This window comes from Polypterus senegalus, unplaced genomic scaffold, assembly GCF_016835505.1.
Source record: "Polypterus senegalus isolate Bchr_013 unplaced genomic scaffold, ASM1683550v1 scaffold_1526, whole genome shotgun sequence".
In the NCBI taxonomy this organism is placed as follows: Eukaryota; Metazoa; Chordata; class Cladistia; order Polypteriformes; family Polypteridae; genus Polypterus; species Polypterus senegalus.
Window position 1 is genome coordinate 3,529 of NW_024386538.1, and position 16,169 is coordinate 19,697.

The following is a 16,169-nucleotide window of genomic DNA, read 5'->3' on the forward strand; positions in this document are numbered from 1 at the left end:
CCTCGTTATGCTCTTGGCTTATTTCAACACCACCAACAACCTCAGGGTCCTCGGTCTTCTTCTCCTTTTGATGGTTATGCAATTCTTGCTTCTCCTTCTTTGTATTTATTTTTGCTGCCCTTATCTGCTCACTGAGAGACAGCATTTTGTTTTTCTTGACCACAATAACTTCACTACCATTAGCTTCTCCAACCAAATTTTGTTCACTGCAAATACTTGTTTTTCCTTCTGGTTCTTTAACATTTTCTAGACTTCCACTAATATCACACTCCTTCTTATCTTCATTCTTGACTTGGCTGACATCTACATCTTCTGGTACCTCAAGGTTTGTTATTGGCTTCTGTTCTTTGATACATGGTTTAGCTTGGTCTTCCTGAGACAACTCTACATTCACACAGGTATCAGGATACCTTACCATCTCCTGCTCTGCTTTAATGTCCTTGTTCTTTACATTATCTTCATGGACATCGGCTTCTTTGTGACTGATTATTTCGGTTTGCTTTTCTGGGATTACATGTATATTTTTACAGGCAGTTGGCTCATTAAGCTGAAGTTCTTCTTTATGCTGTAGGTCTGCTACGTCAGTTTCAAACACTTGAAGATTCTTCACCAATGTCTGCTCTTTTAGGTTGTAGATTTCAGCTTGATTTGCTTGGAATTTCCTCAGAATTTCCTCCTCTTGATCTTGAAAAAGGTGAGTTTCTTTAGTTAGCTCTGTATCCATCTCTGGTCTTTTTACTAATGTTTTCTTTTTCTTCAAAGCAAAGAATATTTTTGACAAAAGTCAACTGTAGATCACAAATTGTTCAGTTTCAGACTCCACGTGATCAACTGCCCTGCAGAACTCTGCAAAGAATAAAGAGTTTCAGTGTACCAGATGACTTGTATACCCAGAATGTTGCTTAGAGACAGGAGGAAAAAACTGTGAGATCTGACAGCTTCTGTGTGATTATGAGGTATCTGTCATTTAACAGAATCCTATGATGACTCGAAGAAAAAAAGAAAATGGCGATAACATCCCCACAGTTACCAGACCTATTAAGAAAGTACTAAGAGATTAGGAGAGATAGAGAAGATAGATAGAGGAGGTTTGCTTAGATTAAAAAGGCTGAAATCAAGCAAATTGCCTGGGCTAAATAACAGTTATCCTACAGTGCTTAAGAAGGTTAGTGATTACATTTATATACCCCTGACATATACATTAAAACTACTGACTGGTGAATAACAATGATTATGCAGTTAACAAGAACAGCCTGCTTTGGTGCAAATGAAAGTGACAACAGGTGCAACAACAAGACAGATCCCCAAAAAGGAATGATGGCCACAGTCAATTACTCTCTCATCATCCTTCCTGAGTGACAGCTCTTCTCTAGTTTTTCGTTTTGCTAGTGTCCTTGTCATTACTGGTAGCATGAGGTGGCGCCTGCAGCTGTAGCCCAGCTCCTCCAGGATGGCACATCTATACATGCCGGCACAAGAAGGTTTGCTGTATCTCCCAGCACAGTCTCAAGATCGTGGAGGAGATACCAGGGGAGGGGTCATTACGCAAGGGCAGCTAGACAGGATAATGCACCCTGCAAAATTTATTTGGGATGGTTTCAGGAACATGACAAACAGTTCAAGGTGTTGACTTGGCATTCAGATTCCTGAGATTTTGAGATTTCAATCCAAATGAATATCTGTGGGATGTGCTGCAAAAACAAGTCCAATCCATGGAGGCCCCATCTCATGACTTACAGGGTTTAAAGGATCTGCTGCTAACACCTTGGTGTCAGACGTCTTGTGAAGTCATTGCCTAGATGGGTCACTTGTTTTGGTGGCACCTTCATAATATTAGGCCGATGGTTTTAATGTTGTGGTTGATCAGGCATACTTCAAACAGTATAGCACAACGGAGACACTATTGTTCATTTTCAGTCCTTCAATGATGTCCTGTCTTCCGGATTCCTACGGTGATGACACCTTCGTCCCACCTTGCCTCCGTCACCCTCATATCAACCTAATGTTGTGGTTGATCAGGCATACTTTAAACAATATTGCACAATGGAGAAAAATTTGCCCCATTATATAAAAAGGCTGATCGGGTTTATCCAAGTAAGTATAGGCCAGAAAGCTTAACTATAATCACAGGGAATTTAATATACGGTAAGCAATTATACGTTTGAGCATCTCATGACAAGAACTGATGTAAAATAGTCACCATGGGTTTAGACAGGGGAGATTGTGCTTCACTATTATTATATGAGGAATTAACACAAACTTAGGATCAGACAGGTGCATATATGAGGGGGAGACCCAAAAATTTCCAGAATTAAAAAAAAAGATGTTATTATGCAACTTATAGCAATTCCCCTTTAGCTGCTATCAAAATACTCCCCTTCAGATGCACTATACTTGTCCCGGTACTTCTCCCATTCCTGGAAGCATTTCCTATACTCATCTTATGTTACTATGTTTTGAGTCTCCTGCAATTTTTTTCCTGGATTTCTTCCATGGTAGCAAATCGTCTTCCCATCAGTCTCAATTTTACTTTTGTGAACATAAATAATTAGAAGTAAAGCAAAATGACACCTGTTATTGGCTAACTAAAAAGATTATAATATCAATCAATCAATCAATCAAAATTTATTTATATAGCACATACAAAAAAATGTAGCTCAAAGTGCTTTACAAAATGAATAGAAAAATAGAAGACACAATAAAAGATAAACATAAGTCAACATTAATTAACATAGAATAAGAGTAAGGTCCGATGGCCAGGGTGGACAGAAAAAAAAAAAAACTCCAAAGGCTGGAGAAAAAAATAAAATCTGTAGGGGTTCCAGACCAAGAGACCGCCCAGTCCCCTCTGGGCAAGCTACCTAACATAAGTCAAACAGTCCTCTTTGTATTTAGGGTTAATATGCAAGCTTTTGAGGAAACTCAGGCCCCTTCTTTATCTTGTTTGAACATTCCGGTTCATTTTGTGACTTCTCTCATCATGCTAAGAATCATAGTTCGCTTGCAGGAGCGATATATTCGCACTAATCCGAGACAGAGGCTGCTGATTGTTTGAGTCGATCTACCTCTGCATTTTGGAGTGTACCTTTCCTCTGCTTAGCTAGCAATACCTGCTTGTTTATTGATTTTTAAAGTTTGTCCTTTTTTACTACTATTTGGGCAGAGCCAACGGGGGCAGCTAGTTTTAACATAAATAATCTTGCTAATGCAATTAACAAACTATGTAAGTGACCATTGAGTTCTTCCAAGGTTCTTCTTTGTGGTAACTCAGTTTGACTGAATGGGTAACTCCAAGACGAGTCCTGGTGGTTTCATACTGTCTAGGCTGTGAAAACCAGGAGGTGCCACTGAACTTCCTTCCATTCATCAGACACAATGTCACCCAGTGCAATTCTGGGTTCAAATAAAAGGCCTTTATTTTCCACCAATAATTTTCAAAACAAGCACCAGCCAAAATACTCAAAAACAGATTCTCTTCCTCCTTCTGAGGTGAGGTGGAGTGACTCCTTTTATCTCAGACCTAGGAGTACTTCCAGTACTAGGACATGGTCCATTGGACATATTTCTGGGTCAGACGGAAGTCCCACAAAGTTGGGATTGTAAACTCCTGCAGGACCCCCTTGGCGGCACCAGTTCCCAGCATGCCCTGCGGTATTCCAAAATATACCAAAGTCCAGGGATACTGAAATCTACTGTATTGGAGGAGAAAATATTCACCATATAACATCTATTGCAGTCTTTCTATTACACTGGCCTCCCAAACAGATAATAATGAATCCCTGCTCAACCCTGGCTGGGATGCCAGTCCATGTGTGCCATCCAATACAAGGCATTGTTCCTGCCTTGCTTCCTACGTTTGCTATGATGGACTCCAGCTGTCCTGCAACCCTGTCCAGGAAAAGTGGGTTAGGAAAATGGATGGATGGCCTGTGTGTTAGAAAAAAAAATGTCATTTAAAAATAGAATACTGGATTTAAAACAATTTTTTATCCTATACGGTTTGGAGACTGAGGCTTGTTTTTGTGTGCATCTTACTAAAACTGCAGAATGGTTCTCCAAAGCTGAAGAATTCATTTTTGATTGTGTTTTTTTTTTTTATTTCTCCCGCTTTGAGGCATTGGCTTATGGATTCTGGCATTTACTTAGTTGTAGGAGAAGGAATTATTAACCTTAAAAGTCAATTGGCAAAATTGTCTATGAAAAGTAGTTATTATTTTCTGGAGTGTTAAACCATGACAGATTTGCAAAATGATCAAGCTTGGAAGAAAATAAAAAAGTTACATGCTAAATACATTACATCTACTCACTAAGATAACTGACAATAAATGATCAAAAACAAAGCAGATCTTATTGAATTTAGTTTGAGAAAAGCCAAACTATCTAATGCAATGTCACAAATCAACAGGGAAGGTCATGTTGGAATCAGGAATAGGAATTCCTATCCAAAAAGCTAACAGCCACTGTGTTAGTTATGGTTCAATCTGTCAGCAACCTAAAAGCAAAATGGCCAAGTTGGCTGCCTAAGACCAGAACAGATCTGAACAAGTGTATTATCACTGTATTTCTCTCTACTTATCCTTTACCTAGGGGTAAGTGTAATCATCAGGTTCATTACCGGGTTGGTCTACTGTCATACCTTAAGATTAACACACACATACATAGATATGTGCATACATACAAAAGTATTGTATGAAAGATGTATACACATTGTCACACACAAGTAATTATGGGGCTGCCAACGGGCTCGACAGAGCGGGGAAAATCGCAGGATGTCAGCACATTAACGCCTTTCTCTCTTTCTCACCAGGAAACACGAATATACGAGGTCCAACAAAACATAAATGGATGCACCGAAGATGACTCACCAACAACGCACTTCTTACGACAGCATGTATAGATATGCCATCCTGGAAGAGCTGGGCTACAGCTGCAGGGGCCACCTCTTGCTACCAGTAACGACAAGGACACAATGCATCAGCCTACAGTCTCTCCATTATGACTTCATTTTCGGTCCTTCAATGATGTCCTGTCTTCTGGATTCCTACGGTGATATCACCTTCGTCCCGCCTTGCCTCCGTCACCCTCATTTCCCCTATGACTGTAATTCATCTACTCCTACTTCATAAAACCTCCCTCTGGCAACTGTTCATTGTCTGACATGTACTTTGTATGCCTATGATCGGTACCTCAGTGCTAACTCTTTGCCTGAGCGCTATACACTATACGAGGACGATTTCCCCAACTCTTAATCAATTTCTCTGTGTCTTTTATGCTTCACAACATGCACGTTAATCTCTAGCACTTTACTCCTCACAAGTACTTTATGAATAACGCATTCACAGTCCGCTTTCCCTAGTACTTCAAGAGACTTACTTATCATAGGCTTGAACAACGTGGAATGTCTTAGATAGATCTCAGACCTAAATATTACCTTTGGTCTCCAAGAATATATGCAGGTGTACAAAGGCTCAATATCCCTGACTATAGACCGGTGAATGTTTTACTTTAATGCACTGTTCATTACTGGACAGAGCTCTTCATCCACAAACTCGATAAACCTTGCAGCTCGATAAATCTTGCAGCTTGGATCATATGGCACTTCCGCAACTGCTTCAGGTGCTCAAAGAAATTTACCTTATTACTTCAATCACTCTAAATATAAAGACAAAGTATAGAAAGTTAAAAGCATTGTGCTATTTGTTACACAAATAATAATACCAGTAGAGAAAAGCATAAAACAGAGGATAGCAAAGTCTGGATATATGTATAGTCTTTAGATAAAGCTTATGAAAAGTTAAAAGATGACAAGGATGAATGTCGCAGGTGGCTTGTGATCTAGCATTCGTAGTTGTTCATTAGATGCTTTGCTGACAATCAGATGGAAACGGCCACACATTGCTGGCGCCCTCTTCTGACATCACTCTATTCTCTTCTGTCGCTCTTCAGATGAGGCATATTTGTTATAAAACTCTCCCAGGGTTGTTTCACAAGATGTGATTCCTACATGCACCTGATTGGCTGGCTGTCAATATGATGAATGAATTTGCGCAACCTCTTTCATTAGTTTGAGCACGTCCATTTTCCCAAACAATAAAGTTTTTGATGTTGCTTAGTACCTACTAACATGTATTCCTTTCCCAGGCTGTAAACCCATTTAGCAACCTGTTTTCCCAGATGCCCATTCTTTCTCAGGTTATAAAGTAATTGATAGGCTGAGGCATCGCCAAGCCTTCCTCTTTTTGTTTGAATAAGTCAAGTCAAGTTGGGGATCATGCACTGGTACAGTTTGTTGCTGCACCTACTACATGACAAAATAGCTCAGGATCCCAGTTGGCAACCCCCCAGGCAGACACCCGGTCCAGTCCCACCCTCCAGAAATTACCCTCTATCTGCAGCAGCCAGGTGTTATGTGGGCGACCCCTTGGCTTGGTCCAGCCACTCGGGTCCCCAACAATGAGGATCTTATGAGCTGGATCTCCCTCGGGGGAAACACGCCACATGGCCATAGTGCCGTAACTGACACTTCCTCACAATGCAGGTAATGCGCCTCATTTGGGACTCCATGAGCAACCACTCATTCAACACAAAGTCAAACCAATGGTATCCAAGGATTCTCCGAAGAGACCCAGTACCAAAGGAGTCCAGCCTTCGTCTCAGGTCACTGGATATCGTCCATGACTCGCAACCATATAGCAAGACAGTAAGCACCAGGACTCTAAAGACTTGGACCTTCATCCTTTTGCATAGATATCGGGAGCGCCACACACCCCTTTTCAGCGACCTCATGACCCCCTATACTCTCCCAATCCATCTACTGACTTCATTGGAAGAGTCACCAGAGACATGAATGTCACTGCCAAGGTAAGTAAATCTCTTGACAAGGTCGATACTCGCGCTGCAGATAGACACACTGCTGATGGCTGTGCCCAAGAGGTCATTAAAGGCCTGGATGTTGGTTTTTATCAGGCAACTCGCAAGCCCAGACACTCAGACTCCTCACTCAGTCTCTCGAGCGCCCCGATCAGAGCCTTATTTGACTCACAGCATCGTCAGCAAAGTCAAGATCCGTGAATCTTTCTTCACCAACAGATGCCCCATAGCCGCTGGACCCCACAACCTCACTCAACACCCAGTCCATACAAGCATTGAACAGAGTAGGAGCAAAAACACTCCCCTGACGATCCCCAGAATCAACTGGGAAAAACACAGAGGTCCTGTCTCCACTCTGCCCAGCACTCACAGTACCAGTGTAGAGGCCAGCCATGATATCCAGCAACCTCGAGGGGATCCCACGAACGCTCAGGATGTCCCACAGGGCAGCTTGATCAACTGAGTTAAACGCTTTACAAAAATTGACAAAGGCTGCAAAGAAGCTCTGCCGATATTCATGTTTGCACTCCATGAGAACCCTCAGTGCCAGGATGAGGTCGATGGTAGACTTCTTATGAGCAAAACTAGACTGTTCCGGTTGCTGGTAGGTGAGCAAGTGATCACGGATCCTATTGAAGACGACCCTAGCAAGGACCTTACCCGGCACAGACAGCAGTGTTATCCCTCTGCAGTTGCCACAATCCAGGCGATCACCCTTCCCTTTCCAGATAGGGATGACAAGTCCCATTTTCCAGTCAGTTGGGATGATGCCAGTCTCCCAAATGGAAGCTAAGATTGGTTGCATGCCAGGAGGACAGCCTTACCACCAGCCTGGAGATGTTCACCCCGGATACCACAGACTACTTCACAGCTAACTGGAGGATCAGCCTCAAGAACCATTTATTGTTTGAACAGCTGTTTTAAAAGTGAGGTACAATTCAAGAAGTGGATATGATCTGATGTGTCCTGTATTGAAGTTCATCTAGTGTTGTCCTGAGCAAAATATATAGAAAATATAGACAAAAATCTGCAGATTTTGTGCACCACAACAAACAGTATGTTGGACAGACTGAAACACAAAGGGTAGTAAGCTCCAAAGTTTACCATTTTTTAGAATGCCAGCTCAGTTTAGCGTGTGATGTTAACTTTTCTTTGTTGTAAACAATGCCTGATTTGCCCGGTGTAGCTACACAGATCAGCCACAACCGTTAAAACCACCAGCAGGTGATGTGAATAGCATTAATTGTCTCACTACAATGGCACCTATCAAGGGGTGGGATATATTAGACAGCAAGTGAATAGTCCGTTCATGAAGTTGATGTGTTGAAGCAGGAAGAATGTCCAAGTGCAAGGATCTGTGCAACTTTGAGAAGGGCCGAATTGTGATTACTAGATGGACCAGATAATCTTCACAATGGCAGGTCTTGTGGGATGTTCCTGGTATGCAGTGATTACCACCTACTAAAATTAGTCCAAGGAAGGACAACTGGTGAACCGGTGATAGGGTCATGGGTGACTAACCACAGATGGATTCATGGGTGCCAAAACTCATTGATGCGCATGGGGAGAGGAGGTTTGCCCAAAGAGCTACTGTAGGAGAAATTGCTTAAACACTTTGCTGGCCTTAATGCTGGCCATGACACATACAGTAGCTTGCTGTATAGCACCAGACCACTCAAGAGTGCTAATGCTGACCCTAGTCCACCACTGAGAGCACCCATAACGGCTGTCAGAACTGGACCATGGAGCAATGGAAGGTGTAGGGCTGGTCTGATAAATCACATTTTCTTAAGATTATATGGATGGCCCAGTGCATGAGCATTATTTGCCTGTGAGAAGAAATGGCTGTAGGATGCACTATGGGGAAAAAAGCCGATGGAGGTGGAGTGATGCTCTGGTCAGTGATCTACTGGGAAAACTTGGGTTCTGGCATTCATGTTATCACATTTTTTACATAAACCACCTCCTCCCTTCATGATAACAATATTCCCTGATGGCAGTGGCCTCTTCAGCAGGACAATGTGACCTGCCCTGCAAAAAATTGCTCAGGAATAACCGGAAGAACAGAACAAAGAATTGAAGGTGTCAACTTGGCCCCCGGCTTCTCGAAGTCTGATCGAGCAAGTGGGAGATGTGCTGTAAAAGTCCAATTTGTGGAGGCCCCACCTTGCAACCTACAGAACACAGAGAGACTTGAAGGACCTACAGAACATACAGTGGTGTGAAAAACTATTTGCCCCCTTCCTGATTTCTTATTCTTTTGCATGTTTGTTACACAAAATGTTTCTGATCATCAAACACATTTAACCATTAGTCAAATATAACACAAGTAAACACAAAATGCACTTTTTAAATGATGGTTTTTATTATTTAGGGAGAAAAAAAAATCCAAACCTACATGGCCCTGTGTGAAAAAGTAATTGCCCCCTGAACCTAATAACTGGTTGGGCAACCCTTAGCAGCAATAACTGCAATCAAGCGTTTGCGATAACTTGCAATGAGTCTTTTACAGCGCTCTGGAGGAATTTTGGCCCACTCATCTTTGCAGAATTGTTGTAATTTAGCTTTATTTGAGGGTTTTCTAGCATGAACCGCCTTTTTAAGGTCATGCCATATCATCTCAATTGGATTCAGGTCAGGACTTTGACTAGGCCACTACAAAGTCTTCATTTTGTTTTTCTTCAGCCATTCAGAGGTGGATTTGCTGGTGTGTTTTGGGTCATTGTCCTGTTGCAGCACCCAAGATCGCTTCAGCTTGAGTTGACGAATAGATGGCCGGACATTCCCCTTCAGGATTTTTTGGTAGACAGTAGAATTCATGGTTCTATCAATCACAGCAAGCCTTCCAGGTCCTGAAGCAGCAAAACAACCCCAGACCATCACACTACCACCACCATATTTTACTGTTGGTATGATGTTCTTTTCTGAAATGCTGTGTTCCTTTTACGCCAGATGTAACGGGACATTTGCCTTCCAAAAAGTTAAACTTTTGTCTCATCAGTCCACAAGGTATTTTTCCAAAAGTCTTGGCAATCATTGAGATGTTTCTTAGCAAAATTGAGACGAGCCCTAATGTTCTTTTTGCTTAACAGTGGTTTGCGTCTTGGAAATCTGCCATGCAGGCCGTTTTTGCCCAGTCTCTTTCTTATGGTGGAGTCGTGAACACTGACCTTAATTGAGGCAAGTGAGGCCTGCAGTTCTTAAGACGTTGTCCTGGGGTCTTTTGTGACCTCTCGGATGAGTCGTCTCTGCGCTCTTGGGGTAATTTTGGTCGGCCGGCCACTCCTGGGAAGATTCACCACTGTTCCATGTTTTTGCCATTTGTGGATAATGGCTCTCACTGTGGTTCGCTGGAGTCCCAAAGCTTTAGAAATGGCTTTATAACCTTTACCAGACTGATAGATCTCAATTACTTCTGTTCTCATTTGTTCCTGAATTTCTTTGGATCTTGGCATGATGTCTAGCTTTTGAGGTGCTTTTGGTCTACTTCTCTGTGTCAGGCAGCTCCTATTGAAGTGATTTCTTGATTGAAACAGGTGTGGCAGTAATCAGGCCTGGGGGTGGCTACGGAAATTGAACTCAGGTGTGATACACCACAGTTAGGTTATTTTTTAACAAGGGGGCAATTACTTTTTCACACAGGGCCATGTAGGTTCGGATTTTTTTTCTCCTTAAACAATAAACACCATCATTTAAAAACTACATTTTGTGTTTACTTGTGTTATATTTGACTAATGGTTAAATGTGTTTGATGATCAGAAACATTCTGTGTGACAAACATGCAAAAGAATAAGAAATCAGGAAGGGGGCAAATTTTTCACACCACTGTATAAAGACTTGAAGGATCTTCTGCCTGTATTGTACAATCCCATGAAGAATCTTCTGCCTGTATTGTACAATCCATGCCTCAATGGGTCAGAGCAGTTCTGACAGCCCGGTTTTGGGCCTCAACAATATTAGGCAGGTGTTTAATGTTTTGGCTTATTGAATATGACAACAGACTGATTCAAACATTGCAGTTATTCCATTTTCCTGAAACATCAGATCTGCTGGTCTAGGACAGTCTTTCACCTTCACAAATCAACTTTGAGGATCACCCTTTTGGCATCACAGAAAATCATGCCAAATCTGCTTGGATAAAACAAAAAATAAATTACCCTTTTTCACTCTCATGCGCGCACACACACACCTACTCAGATCCTCTTATCTTGCATATCAAAGAAAAATCTGACACAATTTATGCTTACAATATAGCCAAACTTTAATTTTAAATATGAGAAATCATTTGCCTACAAACAAAATCCCTCAATTATGATACCAGAGGTTTAATTTAAAATTCACAACAAAGGAAGGGTGCTCCATGCATGGAGTTGCCATGTTATTCCCCATGCTCTCTGGTTTCATGCCACGGTCCACAAAGACAAAAAGATGAAGTGGACTGACGATACAAAATTGGCCCCCCAGTTGTGTGTGTGTGCGTGTCTGAATGTGTTCCCTTGTGACGGGTTGCCACCCTGTTCCAAGCACTGCTCCTGCCTTGTCCCCCTTTTGCATGCCGGGATGTTCTCCATCTTCCCCAGCTCTGGAAAAACGGGATTAGAAAATGAACAGATGGATGTTTTAAGGTGAATGATTTTCCTGGAACTACAGAGAGATTATCCAATGATATGAGATCCACAGTACGATACACGTGACATTATGTGTGGCAACAACGGCCATGGAATTGGAAACCTCCTCCAGTGCGCCGGACCACTGTAAGTAACAAACAAAAGAGCAATAGCCAAAAAAATGTTAAAACTGATTTAGGGAAAAAAAAGCATTACATAATACAGGTTGAAGAAATCAACAAGTATCTTGTCCTCTTTCAGACAATATTCTTAAATGAAGCCCATTATGATGGGCTTGAAGCAGTGTATCTAGTTGATACCAATACCAAAACAAATATTAATGACTCAAATGCAAAGCTTTTATTATAACCAATCAAATATTTACTTAAGACAACTGTGTCTAGCATTAAGGACAGGAATTACTCTTGGCACTATATATTGAAACTAAATCATGAAAAAGCTCATCAACAGACATTTTTAGTGGCCACCCCTGAGTCTCAAGACCAGGTGCAGAGTGGACTCCTTCTGGATGTTGTAGTCGGACAAGGTGCGTCCATCCTCCAGTTGCTTGCCCGCAAAGATCAGTCTCTGCTGGTCCGGTGGAATACCTTCTTTGTCCTGGATTTTAGCCTTCACATTCTCGATGGTGTCGCTAGTTTCAACTTCAAGGGTGATGGTTTTGCCAGTCAGGGTTTTTACAAAGATCTGCATGCCACCCCTGAGTCTCAGGACCAGGTGAAGAGTTGACTCCTTCTGGATGTTGTAATCAGAAAGGGTGCGGCCATCTTCTAGCTGCTTTCCTGCAAAGATCAGCCTCTGTTGATCAGGAGGAATGCCTTCCTTATCTTGAATTTTGGCCTTTACGTTTTCAATGGTGTCACTGGTCTCAACCTCAAGGGTTATGGTCTTGCCAGTAAGGGTTTTCACAAAGATCTGCATGCCACCCCGGAGTCTCAGCACCAGGTGAAGGGTAGATTCTTTCTGAATGTTGTAGTCAGACAGGGTTCGTCCATCTTCTAGCTGCTTGCCGGCAAAGATCAACCTCTGCTGGTCAGGTGGAATGCCTTCTTTGTCCTGGATTTTGGCCTTCACATTCTCAATAGTATCACTAGCCTCGACCTCAAGGGTGATGGTTTTGCCAGTCAGAGTTTTCACAAAGATCTGCATGATTTAACCTGAAATATAAGACATTTACAATAAGATAACAAAGAACAGATCTAAAATTTACCACAATCAATACATACATTTTTCCAACTGTTTTTTACTCCATAAATCTAATTCTGGGTTTTGGAGCCTAATCTCAAAATAGCTAAATGTAAATTCAGGAATGCCAAATATGCATGGTTCTGAAATACGTAGTTTTTACCCAAGAAATGGAGTATAGGCAAATATTTATGCAAGCAACCTTATATTTGGACAAAAAAATAACTTTTAATGTATCATTTGTTATGGTAGTGGAAGCTAGGTTAAGGAGGGAGGTGATGATTAGTGAGCAGCAGTATGGTGTCATGACAGGATAGAGCACCACAGATGTGATGTTTGCTCTGAGGGTGTTGATGGAGAAGTACAAAGAAGGCCAAAAGGAGTTACATTGCATCATTGTGGATCTAGAGAAAGCAGATGACAGGGTGCCTCAAGAGGAGCTGTGGTATTGTATGAGGAAGTCGGGAGAAGAAGAGAAGTACGTAAGAGTTGTACAGGATATGTGATGAGTTCAAAGTAGAGGAGGGATTAACATCAGGGATCGGCTCTTTGCCCTTTCTTATTTGCAATGGTGATGGACAAACTTGATAGACAGGATTAGACAGGAGTCCCCCGCGGACTTCGATGTGTGCGAATATTGTGATCTGTAACTAGAAGCAGGTTGAGGAAACCCTGGAAAGGTGTAGACATGCTCTGGAGAGGAGAGGAATGAAGGTCAATAGGAACAAGACAGAATACATGTGTGTGAATGAGAGGGAGGTCAGTGGAATGGTGAGGATGCAGGCAGTTGGTTGAAGGTGGATGAGTTTAAACACTTGGGATCAACAGTACAGAGTAATGGAGATTGTGGAAGAGAAGGTGAAGAAGAGAGTGCAGGCAGGGTGGAGTGGGTCAGGAGAAGAGTGTCAGGAGTAATTTGTGACAGTTGAGTATCAGCAAGTGTGAAAGGGAAGGTCTACAGGACGGCAGTGAAACCAACTATGTTATATGGGTTGGAGACGTTGGCACTGACCGTAAAACATAGACAGAGCTGGAGGTTTGCAGGGTTAAAGATGTCAAGATTTGCATTGGGTGTGACGAAGATGGAGAGGATTAGCAACAAGTACATTAGAGAGTGACAAAGTCAGACCAGCCCTTCCTAGGAACTCCACTACAGTTAAACTATTAACCAATTATTTATTGTGACACCATTGAGCATGTGGTTATCTTTTTTTTGTTGGCACCCCACTTGTTCTGCTTTACCACTTGCCCTGCTACAATGGCTATAACTAAGCAATCAAAAATGTAACTTATTTAGAATTAATACTAATATTATCCCTTATGTTCAACTATAGTCAAGTCAATAAATCCAATTAGAATAGCTAAAAGTTATGTAATTCAGGAATGGCAAATTTACACTATTATCTAATATGTAGTATTCATCGATAAGTACAGTTTTAATTGAACACCATTACATTGTTGCAAATAAAAAACTTTTAATGTAGTACATGTGAATTACTAGGTTAGAAGAATTATTTAAGCAATCAAAACATAAAAAGGATCTTGTGTTATATTTTCTGCTGAACAAGTTAAATACCTAAGCTGTGTTAGCAGTTTTTAATGTTTCATAATAAACTGAAAATATAGCAAGATGAATTAATATTTACAGATATCTTAATATGCATTTTAAGATGTCTGTACATGCATATCTCAAAAACAAAAACAGATATTTGAAAATTCATCTATTTTGTCATTTTAAGGTATTGCAGACTTCCTGATATCTTAAAATGATAGGCCATACATTTTGAGATTTCAGAAATGTATTCCAATGTATCTCATCTGCAATTAATTTTTGAGATACAGTATATCAAATATATCACAAAATAACATCCTTTGAATTTTAAGGCATCCTAAATACATTTTCCGGAAATGTTACAAGTGAAATGTCCTTTAGTACTTCTAGAACACATGACACAATGATTTATATTATTCATTAGTGAATAAAATATACATTGGCTATTCAAGCAGAAGCATCACTGACCAAAGGTAGCAAATCTGCTGTTCATTTCATTTCATTTATATGAAAAACATTTTACTTTATTCAGCACGCTATATAAAAGAAACTGAAGCAACAGCAACCTAAATCAGCCGAAAGGAGGATATGTCAGAGCACCAGGGATCTCCAAAGTGAAGCCTTGAAATACGATGCAACGGGTTTCCTCTTCACAGCCACGTCACGTACATGAATCTCCAGAAGGAAAATTGTGTTGTCACAGGGTGTGTATTCTGTTGAAAAAGAAAAAAAAATGCAGATTACTTAAAGACTGCAAATGAGATGAGATATCCTCGAAATCAAAGGCACATTTTTAGTAAGCAGCCATTTGAAGTGAAACATTAAAACAGGTACCTGACAAACGGCAAGGACAGATAAGCAGGTCAGCAACACACTGTAAATAAAGCAAATATATCTGCAATAAGGAAAAATAGGTTAATAAAAGCCTTTACATATTTTTAAACAGGAATGAAAGCAAGTTAAATACTGTATAGTATGGTGTGTGTGTGTAACTAACAAAAGTAGTAGCCATGCAAGCCCTCAGATACCGTTTGCCCGAGTTATTTCATATATACCAGTCAACTCTGTACATTGGAAAGGAGGATTATCAAATGTGCTAGTCAACTTTGTACATCATATAAACAAACTATCAATTTTCTATATATTATATATAAATACTGTATATGCATGCATATTTTGTATGTGTTTATGTATATAAAATTACATTTAAACATATCTTCTTTATACATAATATACCATTTTCATCCATCCACCCATTATCCAACCCGCTATATCCTAACTACAGGGTCACGGGAGTCTGCTGGAGCCAATCCCAACCAACACAGGGCGCAAGGCAGGAACAAACCCCGGGCAGGGCACCAGCCCACCACAGGGCACTCACACACACACCAGGCACACACTAGGGACAATTTAGGATCGCCAATGCACCTAACCTACATGTCTTTGGACTGTGGGAGGAAACCCACGCAGACACGGGAAGAACATGCAAACTCCATGTAGGGAGGACCCGGGAAGCAAACCCAGGAAGCAAAAGCTGAATAATAAGAGAATGTCATTTAATTGCACACCACCCTGGGGTCGGTTCCCAAGCCTGGATAAATGGGGAGGGCCATAAAAAAAAAATCACCAGCATATTATAGCAACCCCATATAAAAATGGAAATGGCAGAAAAGGAAGAACAAAAAGAAGAATGTCATTTAATAGTCCTGTATAGATGGGAATGTGCAAAGATAAATGACACATTTATTGTGGTGCACCTGTGTGTGTAGCAAGTAAAAAGGAAAGGCCATGAACACAGGAATCCCAAAAGATAAGCATATCAGTCTTTATGTAAAAATAGAATAGTTTCCTATAGGATAGACAGACATGTACACATACTGTAAAACAAGATAATGGAGTATTTTCCTCATTATGTCTATGTAATTCCATTTTCCAGT

At 41.0% G+C, this 16,169-nt stretch overlaps 1 protein-coding gene across 1 annotated transcript; it reads right to left on the bottom strand.

Annotated features, from left to right (window-relative positions):
- Positions 1-11,954: 11,954 nt before the first annotated feature.
- On the bottom strand, positions 11,955-12,644 carry LOC120522748 (polyubiquitin-B). Its single transcript, XM_039743479.1, has one exon. The coding sequence runs from the start codon at positions 12,642-12,644 to the stop codon at positions 11,955-11,957; it is 690 nt and encodes a 229-aa protein (XP_039599413.1).
- Between the last annotated feature and the right edge of the window lie 3,525 nt (positions 12,645-16,169).